Below are 18,083 nucleotides of genomic sequence, written 5' to 3'. Positions count from 1 at the left end.
ACATAAAAAAAATAATTAAAATTAACCAAGAAACATAGAAAAATGTGTTCTTGAATCCGCTAAAAATTATTTTGAGTTAAGTTCTAAGACCTAGAAAAAAGTTCCACGAAGTCCAAATATATGCAAAATCAGCAATCACTGTGATGAAATGTGATATGGTCAGTGTTACATATTTTCTAATCCACTAGTAAGTTCATTGTACCACTCTTCCCAACTATTTTAATACTTTCGCGACTGATTCGAAAGTGACATCTGAAGTCTGTATTCAGCATTTCAGGAAATTTTCTCGCAGTAGCCCTGAACTCTGGGGACGTCAGTTCTTCTCCTTGATGCATGTTTAATTACAATTTCATCCTCAGTCGATAAACTTTCTTCAGAATCGCTGTTATCTTCTAGTAATTACAGCGCTATCAACATAAACATAATTTCCCTTCGTTGTCCGCCATGTTGTTTTCACCTAAATGGCCCAAGCGCTGTCCAGAGCACAACTGCTCGGGCTCTGCTCCTTATTACGATTTTGATGACGTCATGGCTGGGACACTTGGTCGCCTCGTGCCGTTACTTTGAACGCACCCTAGTTTACGGTAGTGCCGCTCAACTTGCTGAAAGTCTGCCGCTAACCAGTCACGTCAAGTTTGACACAACAAGATAATATCAAGAAAAAATCAAACTTGCCGCAAGTGAGCATGCTATCTGGGTGGTTATTTCTTACTTTACGTTTCAGCAAAAAGTATTTATTTATCTTAACTACGTTGATGTTACGGGATGGGGCAATCGGGGCGGCCCCTCTCGACCCGTTCCTTATATACGCCCTTGTTGTATCTTGTTCTCTATTGAGACGTTACATCAATCTTTATTTGACATGTTTCATATCATTGCAGCAGCATGAGTTTTCAACAATATTGTTTACTCGTACTTATAAAAATTTTCCCTAATAAAATAGAACTTAGTGCAGTTTGCGCCATGACTCCCTCTCCTCTAGGTGAGCGCTCTGATATCATAGGCTGTACAATATGTCATAAGACTAATTTTACTACTGTGAAACCACTTATCGGATTGTTAATTTCTGTGGCATGAAAAATGTATGTTATCTGTATTAACAAAAGCTACGGATAGTTGGCACGTACAGACTCACAAGAAATAAGACTAATTTTACAGCCGCAAAATCACTCATCGGAATGTTAATTTCTGTGGCATGAAAAATGTCTGTTATTAACAAAAACTACCGATAGTTGGCGCGTACACAGACGAGCATATATTGTCCGCCGGGAACATTGGTCGCCGGGAATTTTGGGTGCCGGAACATTTGGTGCCGGGAATATTGGGTGCCCAAGTTTTGGGAGCTGTTCAACATTTTCGGTGCCCAAAAACTGTGCGTCCAATCGATGGTGCCCAACTTTAACCACGCCCAATGTTCCCGGCGTCCAATATTCTCGGCGCCCAATGTTCCTGACGCCCAATTGACGATGCCGAATCGACGGCGCCCAATCTTCCTAGACTCATTACCAGCTCTTCGGAAGGGAGTGAGATCAAGAAAAACAGACGATTTCAATAAGGTGAACAGACTTGACAGCAGATGAAATAATTTTTAACTCTTTATCACTAGGATCTTTAGAAATTTCAACAAATGGACCAGAAGGAATAAAATCATTAGTTTTATCAACATAAGATGATTTGTCAAGAATAACAATTTGGCTACCCTTGTCAGCTGACAAGGATAGCCAAATTGTGAAACTGGGGGAAAGTACTCCCGAACCTCTCCTCTTATTAACATTCCCAAAGATTGTCTAGAACTACGTTTTTAAGTCTAAAGTATAGAAAATTTTCTGGGAAAGTGTGCTCCCCCCCTCTAAACATCATCAATAAAGAACGTCTTAAATCTCGTGTTTAGTGCTTCAATTTCGAAAAACGTCCTGGATGAGCCCCCGAAAACACAGCTGAATTTCGTTTTTTGGATTTTAATTCTTAAGTAACTGACGGTGCCCTATCCTTTACCAAAGATAGCTTTTAAGACTTCAATTTGAAAAAATTTCTGGTGGATGGCTTTGGTATCTCTAATCTCTTAACATCACCAAAGATCTTAAAAATGCTACGTTTTTAGAGCTAATTTTTTTCAAAAATTCCGGGAGAGAGCCCCGCACACCCTCTTATTACCATACTAGAATACTAATTAAAATTCCGTTTTTGGAGTTTCACTTTTGAAAAATTGCCGGGGTAGAGGTCTTAAACCTTGGTTCCCCTGACAGCCTGACATCACTAAAGATTGTCTGAAATTGCACTTTTAAGACTACTCTTTCAAAAAAATTACAGGGGAGAAACCACTCACACAAGCTGATAAGCAAAGCAATGTGTCAAAGGAGGGGAAAAAACTTATTCTTCTTCTCATTTTGGCTGCATTTTTATGCATAAAAACAGGGTTACCAACTTTGGAGAAACAATTTGAGGAGCATCTGTGATAATTCTGAAGTGCAATTTAAAATTTTGCGGAGCAGTTATGTATTGTGTTTTAAAATCAGTAAAAATGACTAAAAGCACTCATCTAAAATTGTATTGCAGCTTTAATAAATAATTTTAAGCACGAGTATAAAAGTAATTATTTTTAAATTGCTAAAACAGCTTTAAAACCCTATTTCAATCTTTGAGTATAAGCATCTTTAATTTACGTGTTTGTTATGACAAAATAGCAAAATTTAAGCTTGAAAACTTTCGGCCAGGAAATGCGGGGCAAAAGAACTTCTTTGTTGAGCCACGGAGTTTCGCCATCTTCGCGGAGCAACTCCGCAAAATTCGGAGCAGTTGACAACCCTGATAAAAGGGAAACGAAACTCTCGTAAAAACTTCGACTTAAAAGGATTATATTTGAGATATAGAGACAACTTTGTATTGAAAATACCAAACTATTTTGGAACGAATGAAAGCTTCGAGATAAAGAAAATTCGAGTTATAAGGCTTCGAGCTATCGAAAGTCAATTGTACAAAAAAAAAGTGGGGGAGGGGAGGTAATCTTGGTTTATCGGACCCCTCCAAAATAAAAACATATATACGCCACTGACATACAAGAATAAGCGCTGTATTGCAGGTTTTTTAAAAAACGATTTTATTTCAGTTACGTTATTTATAATACAAAATTCACAGTTTGAAACAATAGCAAAACGTAACCGATACTTTATAAATATGAATTGCACTTTTCAGTAAAAACATGAATTGAATGAAAATGAAACTGTTACACTTCACGATGACGATGGCGTTAAACAAAATAAGCAATGCATTGAAATTTAAGCAAGGAATAAATGATACGTCAGTTTTTCTTTGCAGGTTTGAAATAAGTTGAAGTCAAAACTTCATACTTTTTTGACAAAGGGGAAACTGATATTCGATAAGCAGCTATTGTTTTCCGATGAAATTTTCCATAACTGTTGTCTAACTGCAGAATATCTATAAATAGTTTCAAAATACAAATATCAGTACATGATTAAATTATTATGCTAATATACTAATATAAATGGAGCACAATGAAATTAATAAAGTAACCACTGTTATTTTAAATTGAAAAACAAAATTAATAGAATAGTTACGATCCTAAGATAAATAAGGAATTAAGTAATTGGATTCACACACACATACACATTCTTTTTTTCATTAGTTTGACACCGTATTTTTAATATTTCATCACTTATATTTCAACTGAAACGTTCAGCATCAAAACTAGCTAACTAGCTCTATTAATTACACAGAGAACTGCGATGAAAAAAAATACAAGCTGAGTAATAGCTGAATTGAATGTATTTTTGGGTTTTGATTTCAGGAAAAACAATGAAAAAATTCCATCACGTCATATTTTTGCGAAAAATTCAATTTCATGTTGATTTTCTGTACATTTACCATGTTTTTTTTTATTTCCTGCTTTTGCCTTGAATTTCTTTTCTCCTTCACCGACTATCTTCTACAGCGGCGAAATCCAAAACCCACAGTATGCCTTTCTGAGACACTGCATGTGCCATGCATCTGGGCCATGCATTTTTTTATTTATCAATTTTCCACTAAAATACCAATTAAACTCAAGGGGTTTCTGACTTTATGCTATGAAGTAGTCTGCAGGCCCAAAAAAATTAGGTCAATTAAGCAATTTATTTTAGTATTGTTTTATGTAATTCATACGTTTTACACTACGATATAGTAAAAGCAAGAATCAAGGGTGCCCATCCAGAGCCATTGCACAATTGAAATTTTTTAGGGGCGGGGGGGGGGGGGGTGTTTTTATGGGTACTTTTCATTTTTGGGGTTGGGGGTAATTGTGATATTTACGGATGCGCCCTTGCTCTTGGGGTGGGGACATCCCTGCAAGGATTGATTTGGGTTGGAAATAGAACGTGTTTTCGGCAGCAGTTTTTGACCATATTGATTGGGATTAATTTATTGAATACATTCGTACAAAGAATCAAAAATATTCAAAATAGCACCCTCTTCCGTCGATGCACTTCTGGAGGCGGTGTTTTAATGCCTGGAAGTCCATTTTATCTTGGAAGGCCTTTTCAGGAATGTCCTTCAGAACCGATGTAATATGCACCTGGATGCTTTTAATCGTCTCCCAATGTTTTCCTTTCATGGTTCGTTTTAACCAAAAGAACCAAAAAAAAAAAAAAGTCAGCAGGGGCCAGGTCAGCACTGGAAGGAGGCTGAGGAACTAATGAGAGAATGGTTTTGACCCCAGGAAGTCATTGACAATGAAGGTGTTGCGATTACGCGCGTTGTCATAATGAAGTTTCCACGCGTCCTTGATGTCGCTTCGGCATCGCGCGGTGGCAGACTTTCTAAATTTAACGCGAAATTTTATATCGTACCGTTACTCCACAGAGCGATCCAAGTGCCGTGTTACAGAAATTCAAAACACTGTTCACGGGGAAATACGTCCAGACTCTCCGGCAGCTCGCAGCAGAATGAGACCGGGCGCCTTTTTGAAACTAACAACCCTTTCACCTAGCCCAGCAAATTAGAACACGCTACGCCGTACCCTTCGTCAGAAAAGAGTTGGTCGCATTACTTATGGAACGCACCTTGTATGGTCGGGGTAAAATTGGAATGAACCGATAGAAATATAAACTATGATATTTCGTCGGCTGGATACTACAACTAAGCAAATGCAATTCAGTTTTTTTTTACTGCTCCAAGGAAAGCTTAGTTAATAAGGAAACGATTTAATGCTTTTTCACGATTTTTGGAGAACTTGAAAACTTAAGTAAAAAAATAATTATACTATCATTTGTAAGTTTCATTTTAGTTGACGAATTCAGGCCTCCTTTCAAACAAAAACGATTTTTTTGACAAACTGACTGTTTTTTTTTTTTTGAAACTAAAATGATTTTTTCTCCTCTAATTTGTTGTTACCTTGTTATAGTATTTAGTCCACAATTGATTTTTTGTACTTACAGATTCCAGGTTTGTCGCACATATAGCATCCGACATCAGATACGGGGTTACATGACAATCTCTCTGAGGGTAATATTTCCTCTGCGGGGTAAACTTCTTTATTTTCATTGGAAACGCTTATTTTATTCAAGTAAAATAATCCAACTCCGATATCGACATCTTCTGTTTCAATTTCCCATTCAAGAAGAGAAGTCTCGTTAGGAACATGGATTTCGATCAGATGGACAGCTTTGTAGTCGATTGTAACTTCAACTGAATCTGGATTTTTGAAGAGACGAGGTTGATTTTGAAGGTAATAACTTTGCGGAATGACACCACCTGGAGCTATCTAAAATTATAGAAATGAGGAAGCAGATGTAAGTCTCTGTGTTGAAACCATCGCAAATATAAACTAGTAAGGAATAACATTAATAACATTATATGCTATTAAAAACTTCGTGAGTTCTGTGTGTGTGTGTATGTCTGTAACCCTATCTCCTCTGGGACTGTCATTGTCTTCCTTGCCGATTCCGGAACCGTTGGATGAAGTGGATATCTAGAGGAATCCGTTCCGCCTGGTATCACCCGAAATCTAAACGGTGAGGTTCCAACTGGCCCAAACTGTCAAACACATCAAGATAAACTTGTCAAACAAAACCACGTGACGAACACCTCCTTCCTAACAAAGAGATCTAAAAGTCTGAGCCACTCCATCGCCATCTTTGCCCACTGTCTAAAATAAACTGTTTTGGCGTTCCCTAAATATCGATAAATGCCAATACATGGTAGAAGGATTGATTGCCATATGAGGTAGGAATACAGGAGGGAAAATGCCGTCATCTACTCCCATTGTCGCGTCTACTCAAGGCCAACTAGATAGACAGGCCCAGGTTCGGAATTATCACGTGACCAACTGTGTGCTACCCCGAGAGCTTCTCTGAGACCGTGTTCGCCGAGACATGTGTTACTACAAACGCAAGCCATGCTGTTATTTGCCGAGCGCAGTGATAAGTTTTGTTGATAATTTTGCGAATTACTATTTTTAAATATTTCAATAGCATTTTGAAGAGTTAAGTTATACTGTTCAGAGAAAATCGTCATCTTACGTTATGGGTAGATGCTGTAGCGTCAGTGGATGTAAATCTAATTACAGAGGACAGAACGAAAAAGTGACTGCTTTTGCTCTCCCGAAGTGCGGGAAACATGGTTGCGAAAAATTCCCACAGACTTCACTGGAATTAAAAATCCTTTAGTATGTATAAAGCATTTTCATGAATCAGATATAATAAGAGTTGACAGGTGCACAGTGAAAGGAGAAATCAAAGAATTTCCCAGAATAATTCCTAAATTAAAGGAAGGTTCTTATCCAGTTATATTTCCCAATCTACCTAGTTATCTCTCTTCGAAACCTACTTCATCGAGGAGGCTTCCTGATGTTGAAGAAGAAAATTTTAATCTGGCATTAAATCAAAGTATCACTGAACATGCAAAATATGTTGAAGAAAAAAAAATATCAAAACTGGAGGATGTAGTAAAATACTACCAACAATATCTTCATAACAAAGTGGAAGATGTTACGAGTAAGTGGACAATTTTTACCAGTGATGAAAAAGTAGTGATCTGCCTTGTTAACTTATCAAATGATCTTCCTAAATTAGTAAGTTCTATAACAGTTAAGCGTTCCCTACAATTTCAGATATTTCTAGGTGAAGTTGAACTGCCTTTGAAAAAATTGCCTAAACATTTGCAAGTGTTAACTTCATTTCATGTGTTGGATGAAATTTTTGATGAATTGAAAAAACCTGATGCTTTAGATAATAAGTCAAAGGTAGAGTTAGTTATTGACATTTTAAAATCTATCGACATTGAAGGGCATGAGAAAAATCTCGAGTTTATTATAGACCAACTGCAGTTGGCAAAAGTTTAAAAAAATAATAGACGATACAGTGGAAGGACCCTCATTTTTGCTTCTAGCATTTACGTTTTATCGTCTTCTGTGTACTTATCGTTGTACAAATGTGGATATTTAGTTCTGCCGCATCCTAGAAATTTAACCAAAGTTGTAACTAGCATTTCCTTGCAAAGTAATTCAATAGAGGATAGTGTTGGCTATTTGAAATTAAAACAAAAGTATTTAAAGGAACATGAATTTCTGGTCAACTTGCTTTTAGACGAAATTTATGTCGAACCAAATTTGAGTTTTAAAGGAAATTCTGTGTATGGAAACAGCAAAAATGATGAGACAAAAGTTGCAAGGACTGCACAAGTTTTTATGATATCCAGTGTGCTATCTAAGTATATTGATGTTGTAAGCATTGTACCAGTGACTAATTTAACTTCCTGCCAGTTGAAAGATATGATGTATAAAGTAATTGCTGAACTAGAAAGAATTGGCTTCAAAGTACTGTCGTTAATATCGGATAATAACTCTGTAAATAGAAAAGCATTTGAACTAATGTCCAATAATGTTTTGAAATCGTCCATACCGCATCCTTGTGATCAAACACGAAAACTTTTTTTCATATTTGATACGGTGCATCTTATAAAATCTGTACGAAATAACTGGCTTGATAAAAAAACAGATAATGTTACTATTACTTATCCAGATATAAATACAGGAGTGTTGCGGAAAGCCCAATTTAAGCACTTAGAGGTATTATATCAGCTGGAAAAAAATGCTCTTGTAAAATATGGCAATTTATTGTCGTCGAAAGTCTTGTATCCATCGAATGTTCAAAAACAAAATGTTAAACTGGCACTTAAAATATTTGACGAGAAAAATGTTGCTGCCCTGAAGTGTGCTGCTTCAAAAAAGCCTGATATGTTTCCTGATGTCTCAGATACTTGTGAGTTCCTGAGTATTTTCATAAAATGGTGGAAAGTAGTAAATGTCAAGAGCTTTTATGAAAGTAATAGATTTAATGATGCAGATAGAAAAGTTATTGAAAATGAAGAAATATCTCCACAAATTTCTTTTCTTACTCAATTTGTAACTTGGTTGCAGTTATGGCAGACAACTGTGAATAGAGCTTCCAGTCTTTCTTCGCAAACATATATTGCACTTCTGAATACTTGTCAAGTATTTATTGAAATGATTCCTTATTTATTTGAAAAATATAAATTTGCTTATATTGCTTTAGGAAAGTTTCAAAATGACAACCTTGAAGGAAGATTTGGAAACTATAGGCAGTTAAGCGGAGCTAACTATTACATTAGCTACGTTCAAGTGTTGGAAAGTGAGCGAAAGCTGCGTTTTAAAAGTTTATGCCTATTAAAATGCAAAGATGAACATATTTCTCTTCGTTCAATTTCATCATTTTCAGAATCTACTGCTACGGAAGCTGTAAATATCGAACCTTTCCGTAAAATTTTAGACTGTGAATTTATATTTGAAGAGGTGCCAGACTTTGTATTACCAATTTTGACTTACATTGGTGGTTATATAGCAATGAAAGATGCTAAAACAGGAACTTGCAGTGTTTGCCTCAACTGGATTTTGACTGATAAAAGTGTAGCAGTTGAAGTGCCGTCTGAACTCATTCTGGAACTTGACAGAGGAAAGTTAACTCTGCCGACTTTACAAGTTACCATTGTTGTGGCTGCAGTTTGGTTTACCATGCAAAAACTTATTGATATTTGTTTAGCTAAATTTTTGAGTTCAAGAAATCAGCTGTCCATACTTCTAGAACTAAGTAAATTGTTTCTGAAAGAATACCTAAAATTCATAGATGAAGATGTTGCTCAGCAGTGTTATTGCAAAAGGACTCTTTCAACAGTGCTAGATAAGATAGCCAGCAGGGCATCTAAAATTTTGTTAAATAATTTTGTTAAGAAGCAAAATGATGATTTTTCATCTGGAAAAATAGAAGAAAGGAAGTTGAAAAAAACTGAAGAAGGATAATTGAGTACTCTGTTGAAGGTACGTATCGGGGAACTAACTCCTAGCCCCGGTCTACGGGCCAAAAATAGGGCATGGGCAGGGCCATAAGGGGCAGTTCCTTATGTGCGCTCAACCATGATATTTTATTTTGGATATGTTTATATTCTATGTTCTACTTCTTATAATTGTATAAATGTGTTTCAGTAGTTTCAGTCCTCGTCTCTTAAATTCTACCTTTAATTTGTCAGTTGAAAAAGATCATGTATGTTTTCGTTAAAGTTTTTAATTAGGTGCATCATCAGGGCCCTAAAGTGCAATTTCAGTTTTTCCTGGGTGGCGTTAAGGAAATTGGGAAAGCTCTCGACCTTTTCTCTCTAGAAGTTTTTTTTAAACAGATTCCTGAAAAATGTAATTGGAAGCTTTTTTTTTTTTTTTTTGTAAAATTAGGAGAATCAATAAATGTTAGGTGAAAAACAGAGGTTCGGGAGCTATCCTGAGCATAGGATTCAAAATCGACAAATTTCGACTTGTGGCGGTGTTGTATTAGGTGTGCAATTTCTAAAAAAGGTTTCACATAACAGTGTATGTAAAGTTTTAGTATGAAATAATTTTTTTTTCCTCCAAATGACTTTTGTACTTTATGAGGTATTTACTGTTATTTAAATCTATATGACGAGTAATTATAACGCAAAAAAATACATTGGGAAATTTTTTGAAAGTCTATAGGCATTTTTTACTTTTATACATAAAGGTTCTTCACCACTTCTCGAAAATTTGTTTGAAATTATTCAACATTTGAAAATTTAATATTCAGACAGCATTCTACAACTCTCATTGTAAACTTTCAACTGTTAGGATAAATTTCTGATTTGTCCCGTATCATTTTCATAAATTTGATTTACATTTTATTATTTTAGAGCACTTACGCTAAAATTTAAGCATTTGATTCACTCTGTTTTTGATCAATCAAATGCAGGTTTTATATTATCAAATTAAATTTGGAGCTAGCTAGGGGGTCCACGAGAAAACATCGGTACGGGGTCCACAGAGCAAAAAAGTTTGAGAACTACTGAAGGATATCATTGTACATCTGTATGTACTTTGTTTTATACTCGACTGCAAGCTTAATTAACAATAGAGAAGTATACGCTGAGGCGATGCGAAGGAAATAGTTTCTAGCACCTTGTCCGATATTCTTGTGAAATTACCCTCTTCACTTTAGAAATCGGATTACTTAAAACCCACACATGCGTAACCTTTTTTGTCGTTATTTCTGTCAATCGTTAAATATTCTAAATTTTGGGGATTATTCGATAAAGGTGCTTTTCCAAATGTCGCCAAATTTTGGCGATAAATCTCTCTCTTATGGCAACAAAGCGCCACTGTCGCAATACTACGGCAACCCTACTATTTTCCCCTTCCCTGGCGATAAACTGCTCTCATAGCAAACCGGCGCCACTACGGGGATACCACGGCAACCCCTTTACTACCCACTCTACGGAGCGAAGCGCCCCCTGCCTTTCCCCCCACCCCCGCATTTCGGATGGGAGTGCAGTGGTAAATTAAATTCACCTCGTGGCCAAATTTTTTTTAAAATTAATTTAAATTGGGCGTTTTTCTTTTTTCAAAAAACTAAGAGGATCTTATTGAAAACCTGCAAGCAGTGAGTACAACTTTTTACTTTTTTAAAATTTAAATTTGTAAAATAGTTTTTATAAAACGGCATGGGATGCAGTGATTTCATCGTTACATAACCACCCCTTCTTTTGTAGTGCTTAATTTTACAAAAATAATTAATTTTTTGAAGTCTAATATTTATTTTAATCCTAAATTTATCCTTTCCAATCGTTTTTTAATTTTTTTCAGTCCAGATGTATTTAGATTTTGCTCTAATCAGGCTAAATCTGTTTGCAACCATGCCGTTTTATTTTTGTTATTTTATGTGTTTTCCTTAAACTGTTGCTAAATTTTTTGACCCCCATTTCCAGACGCTATTTTTTTCGCTCTGCAAATGAAAAAGAAAGGATGAAAATATTTTTTTTTTCTATCCTACTTCCGTGGGAAATGAATGAATTTCTCGTGTTTTGTAGGGTTTATTTTTTTAATTGAATTTTTAAGAGTTTATTTATTTAGATTAGTTAAATAATAGTGTTTTTGAGGATATTTCCCAAATTAATTTTTGATTTGATGTTTCTTTTAATGTTTTTATGGTCATTGGGAAAGTATCTTAATTTGTGTGGTCGGCCATACATAATTCGTCCGACCGCATAGAATATCATTGGTCGGCTGTTGAAATTAGATCCCGCCCCTTTGGTCGGGTTCATAAAACAGTCCCGACCCCCAGGCAGTAATAATTTCTATTCTGCTCATGCACAGAAGTTGGTCGGTGCTTCATTACATTTCCGGCGGTCGGGTCTGCAACCACTGCCTTACTAAAAATATATCAATCTAGTTTTCGCAGCATTTTATTGTATTGTTTAGGGTTTATTTATTTAGATTAGTTTATAATTAGTGTTTTTGTGCATTAAATTATTCAAATTAATTTCTTTTTTAATAGGTTAATTATTTATTTTAATGCTTTTTACCGTTTTTTAAAGAATTTTTCTTGCCTAGTTTTCTTTGCATTTCAATGTAATTTTCAGTGTTTATTTGATTAGATTAGTTCATATTAAGTGTTTTTAAGCAGTTGAGTTTTTTAGTATTTTTCTCGAGATTTAGTTGTTTTTGAACCTTTTGTTTACATTTTGATGCTCCAATTTCTTGTATTTCTGATGCAAAAACTCCATTTCATTCATTTTCCAGTAGGTTAGTAAAAAAACATACGTTTCTCCCCCCTTTTTTTCATTGGCAGAGCGGGAAAAATAGCGCCTAGACTTTGGCGCCAAAAAATTTGGCGAACTTTGAAAAAGTCGCCAAGACGCACCTTTATCGAAAACTTCCCTAAATTTTACGAGCGAAGCAGTAAATTTATCCGCTGAGCATTTCATCCATTTGAACCAAACGCATCAGCCAATAGCAGCTCATAGACAGGTGGCGAACTCCTCTTATTTGCGACGTAGGTAGGGTAATAGCTCGTAAGTGACGTTTTATCTATTAACCCGGTTTTTCTTCCGTGAGTCATGACGTCATTATCAACTTAAGTTGCAAGCAAGTATAGAAACCTTCATCTTTATAAAAGGAAAAATGTTAGTCACTTGGTTTGTCAAATTACATTTTGTCATGTTTTTATGTTTTGAAACTTTTTATTGTCATGAAATATGCTCATTTACTTCTAAAGAGCTAATTTTGTATGGTTCACATTGTTACTCTAGCATATATAGTTCTTTCAAATATTATTATGAGGTATTAAAACATTAAAAATAAATTGCATTTAAGTGCATTTTTAATCAATGTGTGGGTCATAGGAAACAAAAGCTCAAAACTTGACTGAGAATTTAGTTTTAAATAAATCTGTAGTAATTTAGTTAGCCTTGATTCATAACTTAAAATTAAATCTGCTTCACATTTTGCAGTTAACACAAATTTATTGATAAATACAGTTTGATAACTTTATTTGAATGAACCTGAGAAATCTCACTTCAAGTGTGTATGATTTTCCAATTATAGATGATTTTATATTATCTGCATTGGAGGTAAATTAATTAAAGCTAAGCAAAATTTATCAGATATGTCATCTTTCAGATAATTTTGAACAAACAATTATGACAGTTATAAGCTTTGACTGACTCAATTTTTGACTGAAGTAATAATTACCAAGTGAGAATCATATTCTTTAATTTCATGGAATGTGTAATTTAAATTAAATATCGGACTATAGTACTATAGAAATTATTTTTTATTTAGCTTTTTAACTTCAATTTGAATTAGTTCTTTTTATTTGGAAGGGACAATTTTCTCTTTGAATGTCAAATATTTTTGCTTAGAGTGAATCAATTTTATTTGACCAAATGCCATTTGAAAAGAATCGATCGTTGTTTGAAACAGACTAGCTTTATTTTACGAAATAATGCAGCTGTGCTCGTACATCGTAGCAGAAGCGCGAGCCGACGATGCACACAGTTCGTCACGTGACCTCCTCTTTCTCCCACCGCACCTGGGCCTGTCTATCTAGTTGGCCTTGGTCTACTCCCACTGAGTGAGTGGCGGCCATGTTTTATGGTGAGAAAGGGGGAAAAGACGGAAATGAAAAAAAAAAAAATAATGCACAACACAATTATATTTTAAGCTTTAAATTTCCAAATAATAAACTAATTGCATAATTAATGTCTTAAGTGAATTAAAATTATTTTAGTGACAAATGAATGATCAACTGGTTATAAATACTTTTTTTTTTAAATAAAACTCAATGACTTTCCCATAGAGAAGGTTGCAAAATTATCGAACTTATCAAAACTTTGCAGCCTGTGTCCAGACTATAAAAGTTGAGTACAGCACAATTTAAAAAAGCAGCTAGAAATCAACAAGGATAAATAAAGGAAAAACATAAATGAAAAACTTATTTTGATAAAGTTGCCAGAATGAGGATGAAAATAAAATAAAACTGTAACAAACTTTAGATAAGTTTTTAGAAAAGCAATCCCGTATTCTTTCTTTCTTTATTTTATTCATTTATTATTTTTTTTTTTAGAGATGCACGGAATACTTGGTTGGTATTCGGTACACTGTATATCGGCAGACAAACCAATTATTTGTTTTGGCAGAGTAGGGGAATGTGGGGCAAAGTGGAATGGTTAAGCTGACTGAGCTTTTTCAAAATGAACGAATTCGAAATTTGTTCTGAAAATTACAGTACATGAAAGAACAATGGATTTTATAATAAAACTTGCATTGAAATAGTATTTTTCATGTTCGGTGATGAATTGTCGCTCAAAAAAAAATGTGGAAAATTTTCGCTTTATTTTTTCATGGGACAAAGTGAAAAATGAAATATTTTTGAAATGAAATGTTTTCTATTCGATTATAAAAAATATTTTTGATCAAAGGAATCAGTAAATAAAAGGTTGAATGAGTAAATGAAAAGATGCTAAAAGAAATAAAAGAATAATAAATTAAATAAATTAATTAATGTATGAGGACAAAGAAACGAGTGAGTAAAACAGTGAGTGAATAAAAAAATAAGTATGAATGAATAAATAAGTGAATTACTAAATTAAGGTACAATGGCTCCAAAAAGTGTTCGTACACTTCAAAATTTTTTAGTAAAACCAAAATAACGCGAAACTGAATTCGAATTATGAAATCCAATATTTTTTCACATCATTCCTATGTCATTCTAAATAAAATTCTGTAGTTTTTTCAAAATATTGACGGATCTTCTTTTTGAAATGGGTCAAAAAACGAAGACACAGAGAAATAATACGCCACAAAAGTCATTGCATACTCAAATATTTTCGAATAAATTCATGATTGAAATTATCATATATCTTTTTTATTATTATTTTTGCATTGTGTTGACCCTTAAAAGTCACTTGGCTTTAATTTTTTGTTTATTTATTCCTTAATATTGTGCTTATCTTTAAAATGGCTGGTATTCGTAAAAAAAACCACAAACACCATTCGAAATTTGAATTTTTTCCTCACAGTGGAGGTAAATTGGTTTGAAATATCTCTAAATTAGTTAATTTGTTCCATTCTATAGCAAAGTGCTTGATAAAATGCTTTAAAGAAAAGAATCGGATCGAAAACAAGGCAAGAAAAGGTCAACCGGCAAAGTTGACAAAACATGATCGGAGATTTACAGTTAAAAAAATTATGAAAAAATACACATTTGAGTACTGTAACAGTTTCTGCCGAATTTAATGAAAAAACTTACATTTGATTTTCATTTACAATTGTTCGCCAAGTTATCTGTTTAACTGGATTAAATGGGAATTCTTCCCGCAGAAATTTCTGTTCGTGCGAAAAACGGAAAGCTTACGCTTTTTGTCGCACAATAAATGATAAATAAGCTCGAAAGTGTTTTGGAATAACGTCTTACTTACAGATGAAATTAAATTCAACATTTTTGTTAAAATTATTGTATAATTGTCAACAGAAGAAAAAATGAGGAACTTGATCTTAAGAACTTAGTTGAATCAGTTTATCAGGACGGTGAAGGGGTTCTTGTGCGAGGGTGTATATCAGCATCAGGACTTGGTAGTTTGGAATTTTTCGATGAAATAATAAATCATGCTGTTCATTTAAATATTTTAAAAACCAATTTTAAACTCTTAGCTAAAAATTTGATTATCGGAAACAACTTTTTTTTTTAAAATCAAGATAACGATAAGAAGCACACGGCTTTCAACGTTTAAGTCTAGTGCCTCAAAAATTGTACTAAAGTTTAGAAAATACCCCTTCAATCTCCAGATTTGAACTTAATGCAACATATTTAGAGATATCTGGAGGTTAGATTACGAAAATACGGCTTTTGAAACGAAAATAAAGCTAGAAACAGTAACACTCGAAGTGTGGTTGAACACTTACTCAGAAATTACGCAAAAAAAAAAGAAAAAAGAAAGAAAGAAAGAAAGAAAAAAGAATGAAATCTATTCCCAGACGTTTAAAAGGTGTTGTTGATACTGCATGATGTTCTACTAAATAATTACTCAATAAAAGTTTGATTATTCAATAATATATAGACATTTTTTAAAGTGTACAAAGACTTTTGTGAGAAAATTTCCGGCACTTTTTGTTTTTGATTTTAAAAAAATTAAGTTTAAATATTTTTTAAAAAATAATCATGTAGTTATGTTGAAAATTGGTCATAGATCTTATAATTAAATACCTATACCGAAATAATAATTCCAACCAATGGATAGGATCCTATTTCATTGAAAGTCGTAGGTGTACGAACACTTTTGGGAGCCACTAGATGTTAATAAAGTAATTAATAAAAAAAACGTAAAAGATTTAATGAATGATTGAATAATTAAACGAAATTAACTTTTCACTTTTCCCGCATGTACTTGTCTAATTGTACAAAATAATTAAAATATTAATAGGCCTAGTATTAACTAAATAGATGTTGCACCGAATATTAGGTCTCTATTAATATTTCAAATGTTAATTACAAGAAATTTGTCATTTAATAATACCAAACATAATATTCGACATACAATGAAATATGAGAATGATTTTTTAAAAATTGCTTGTGTTATCATGTTCTATGATTTTCAGAGTTATTTTTTCCTTAGCTGGAATAGGCTACATTTTTTATTACATAGTTAAAATATTACTAGATAAGTGGTGCTAAAAGCAGAGTAAATATTTCAACATTTCACTTTGCCCCGTTTACTCACTTCGTCATTTCCTACTTAAACATTCCACAACCGCATAGTGAACAAATGTAAAACTTCGAAAATTCCCAAAGAAACATTTCTTATGCAATGAATGAAAGTATCAGTATAATACCATGTCACAATATTGGTTAAAATTCTTATTTATTATTTATTTTCTCATTAAAATTAATTTAAATGTTAAAAAAAATGCTTAGATTTTAAATTTATATCTTGTTGCTTTTAAATGTTTATTGAATCTTCTGACACAATGCATTAGTTTTACTATTATAAACAAATGTGACACTATAACCAGAAAAAAAATCCATAATGTTAATTAGCAATAAATGTAAAACATTAATTTATTGCTAGTTTACAGTAACTGCTAATTTTTTTACTTAAAATCATGGATGTAGTAACCTAATTCCATGCATAAAATGTCCAGCTAAGTTTTTTTTTCTTTTTTTAAAGAAAAGCACTTGCATTTTAAATTTTGTAGCATTTTAATTTCTAATTTTTACATTTTATGAAATATTAAATATTGATCAAAAAAACAACCTATTAAAAATTAGTCTTTGTAATCAAAGTTTAATTTGCACTTAACAAAAAAATGAAAGCATCTGATTCAAAATTTCATTTGACAATTTTATTGATAGAATTGGTTTTAAGTTACCGATGAGTAGCAGCAAATCACACCTATAAATTCTAATTTGCAATTATATTTTAAGCAACTGAGGTTTGTATTTCTGAGTAAGATAAATGCAGGATTATTTATGACACAAATGTTACCTTTACATTTTTTGTACGACTTGGTCCAGACGTACTTGTACCCTGCCTCTCCCCACAATATAGTGCCCTATTTTCGTTGAAATTTTAGAGATGAAGTATAATTTAAGGTTCATGGGGGAAAATTTTCAGAAAAAAAGTATTTATTGTTTTTATAAACTCTGAAATTAACTTAAAACGTCACCCACCAGATGGATGTCAACCGGAGCTGACCACTAGGGTGCGTCTTATAATGCACTTTTTGAAAAATTTTTGAATTTCTTATGGGGCACCCTTTTAATTGCTTCCTTTTGATGAAAAAACACTCACTTAAAAGTTTCATAGAATTTGAACAAAATTTAGAAGTTGCTACCAGCGATTAAAATTACATTCATTGTGAAAAAATAGAGTAAAAATGTATTCCCAATTTTCTATTGCAATATTTGACATCAACATGAGTTTGGGTTGGTTAAGGTAGAAACATAACCCAAATACTTATTTCCTATGCATTCAAAAAAATAATAATCACTTCATGGTTGCTATGCTGTGTAACAATGTCAAACAAAAATCATGCAAAAGTTCCACTACACCATTTATATCATTGGTTTACAATTTCATTCTTTTATTTACCAATATTGTAATTTTTTCCCCTTTGTTTCTAGTAATGTGAAATATACAAGCCTTTTTCTGATTGATACTCATCATCCAAACTATTTGATGATATCTCTTCAAAAAAAACTTGATGAAAAGACCTTAATGGTGAAAAATCTGAATGT

The 18,083-nt window shown here is 33.3% G+C and overlaps 1 protein-coding gene across 2 annotated transcripts in view; it reads right to left on the bottom strand.

The window, feature by feature from the left end:
* Positions 1 to 3,081: 3,081 nt before the first annotated feature.
* The window catches only part of LOC129218213 (retinal-binding protein-like), a gene marked incomplete at its 5' end in the record, with an annotated part of 91,100 nt that continues 76,098 nt past the window's right edge, over positions 3,082 to 18,083 (bottom strand). Inside the window, 2 exon segments of one of the 2 annotated variants that reach the window (XM_054852431.1) lie at positions 3,082 to 3,435; positions 5,428 to 5,755. In XM_054852431.1, coding sequence (XP_054708406.1) covers positions 3,299 to 3,435; positions 5,428 to 5,755 — 465 coding nt within the window. 2 annotated transcript variants of the gene reach the window in all.

This window comes from Uloborus diversus, chromosome 3 (assembly GCF_026930045.1).
Source record: "Uloborus diversus isolate 005 chromosome 3, Udiv.v.3.1, whole genome shotgun sequence".
Taxonomy (NCBI): Eukaryota; Metazoa; Arthropoda; class Arachnida; order Araneae; family Uloboridae; genus Uloborus; species Uloborus diversus.
This window is presented reverse-complemented; position numbering and strand designations above follow the sequence as displayed.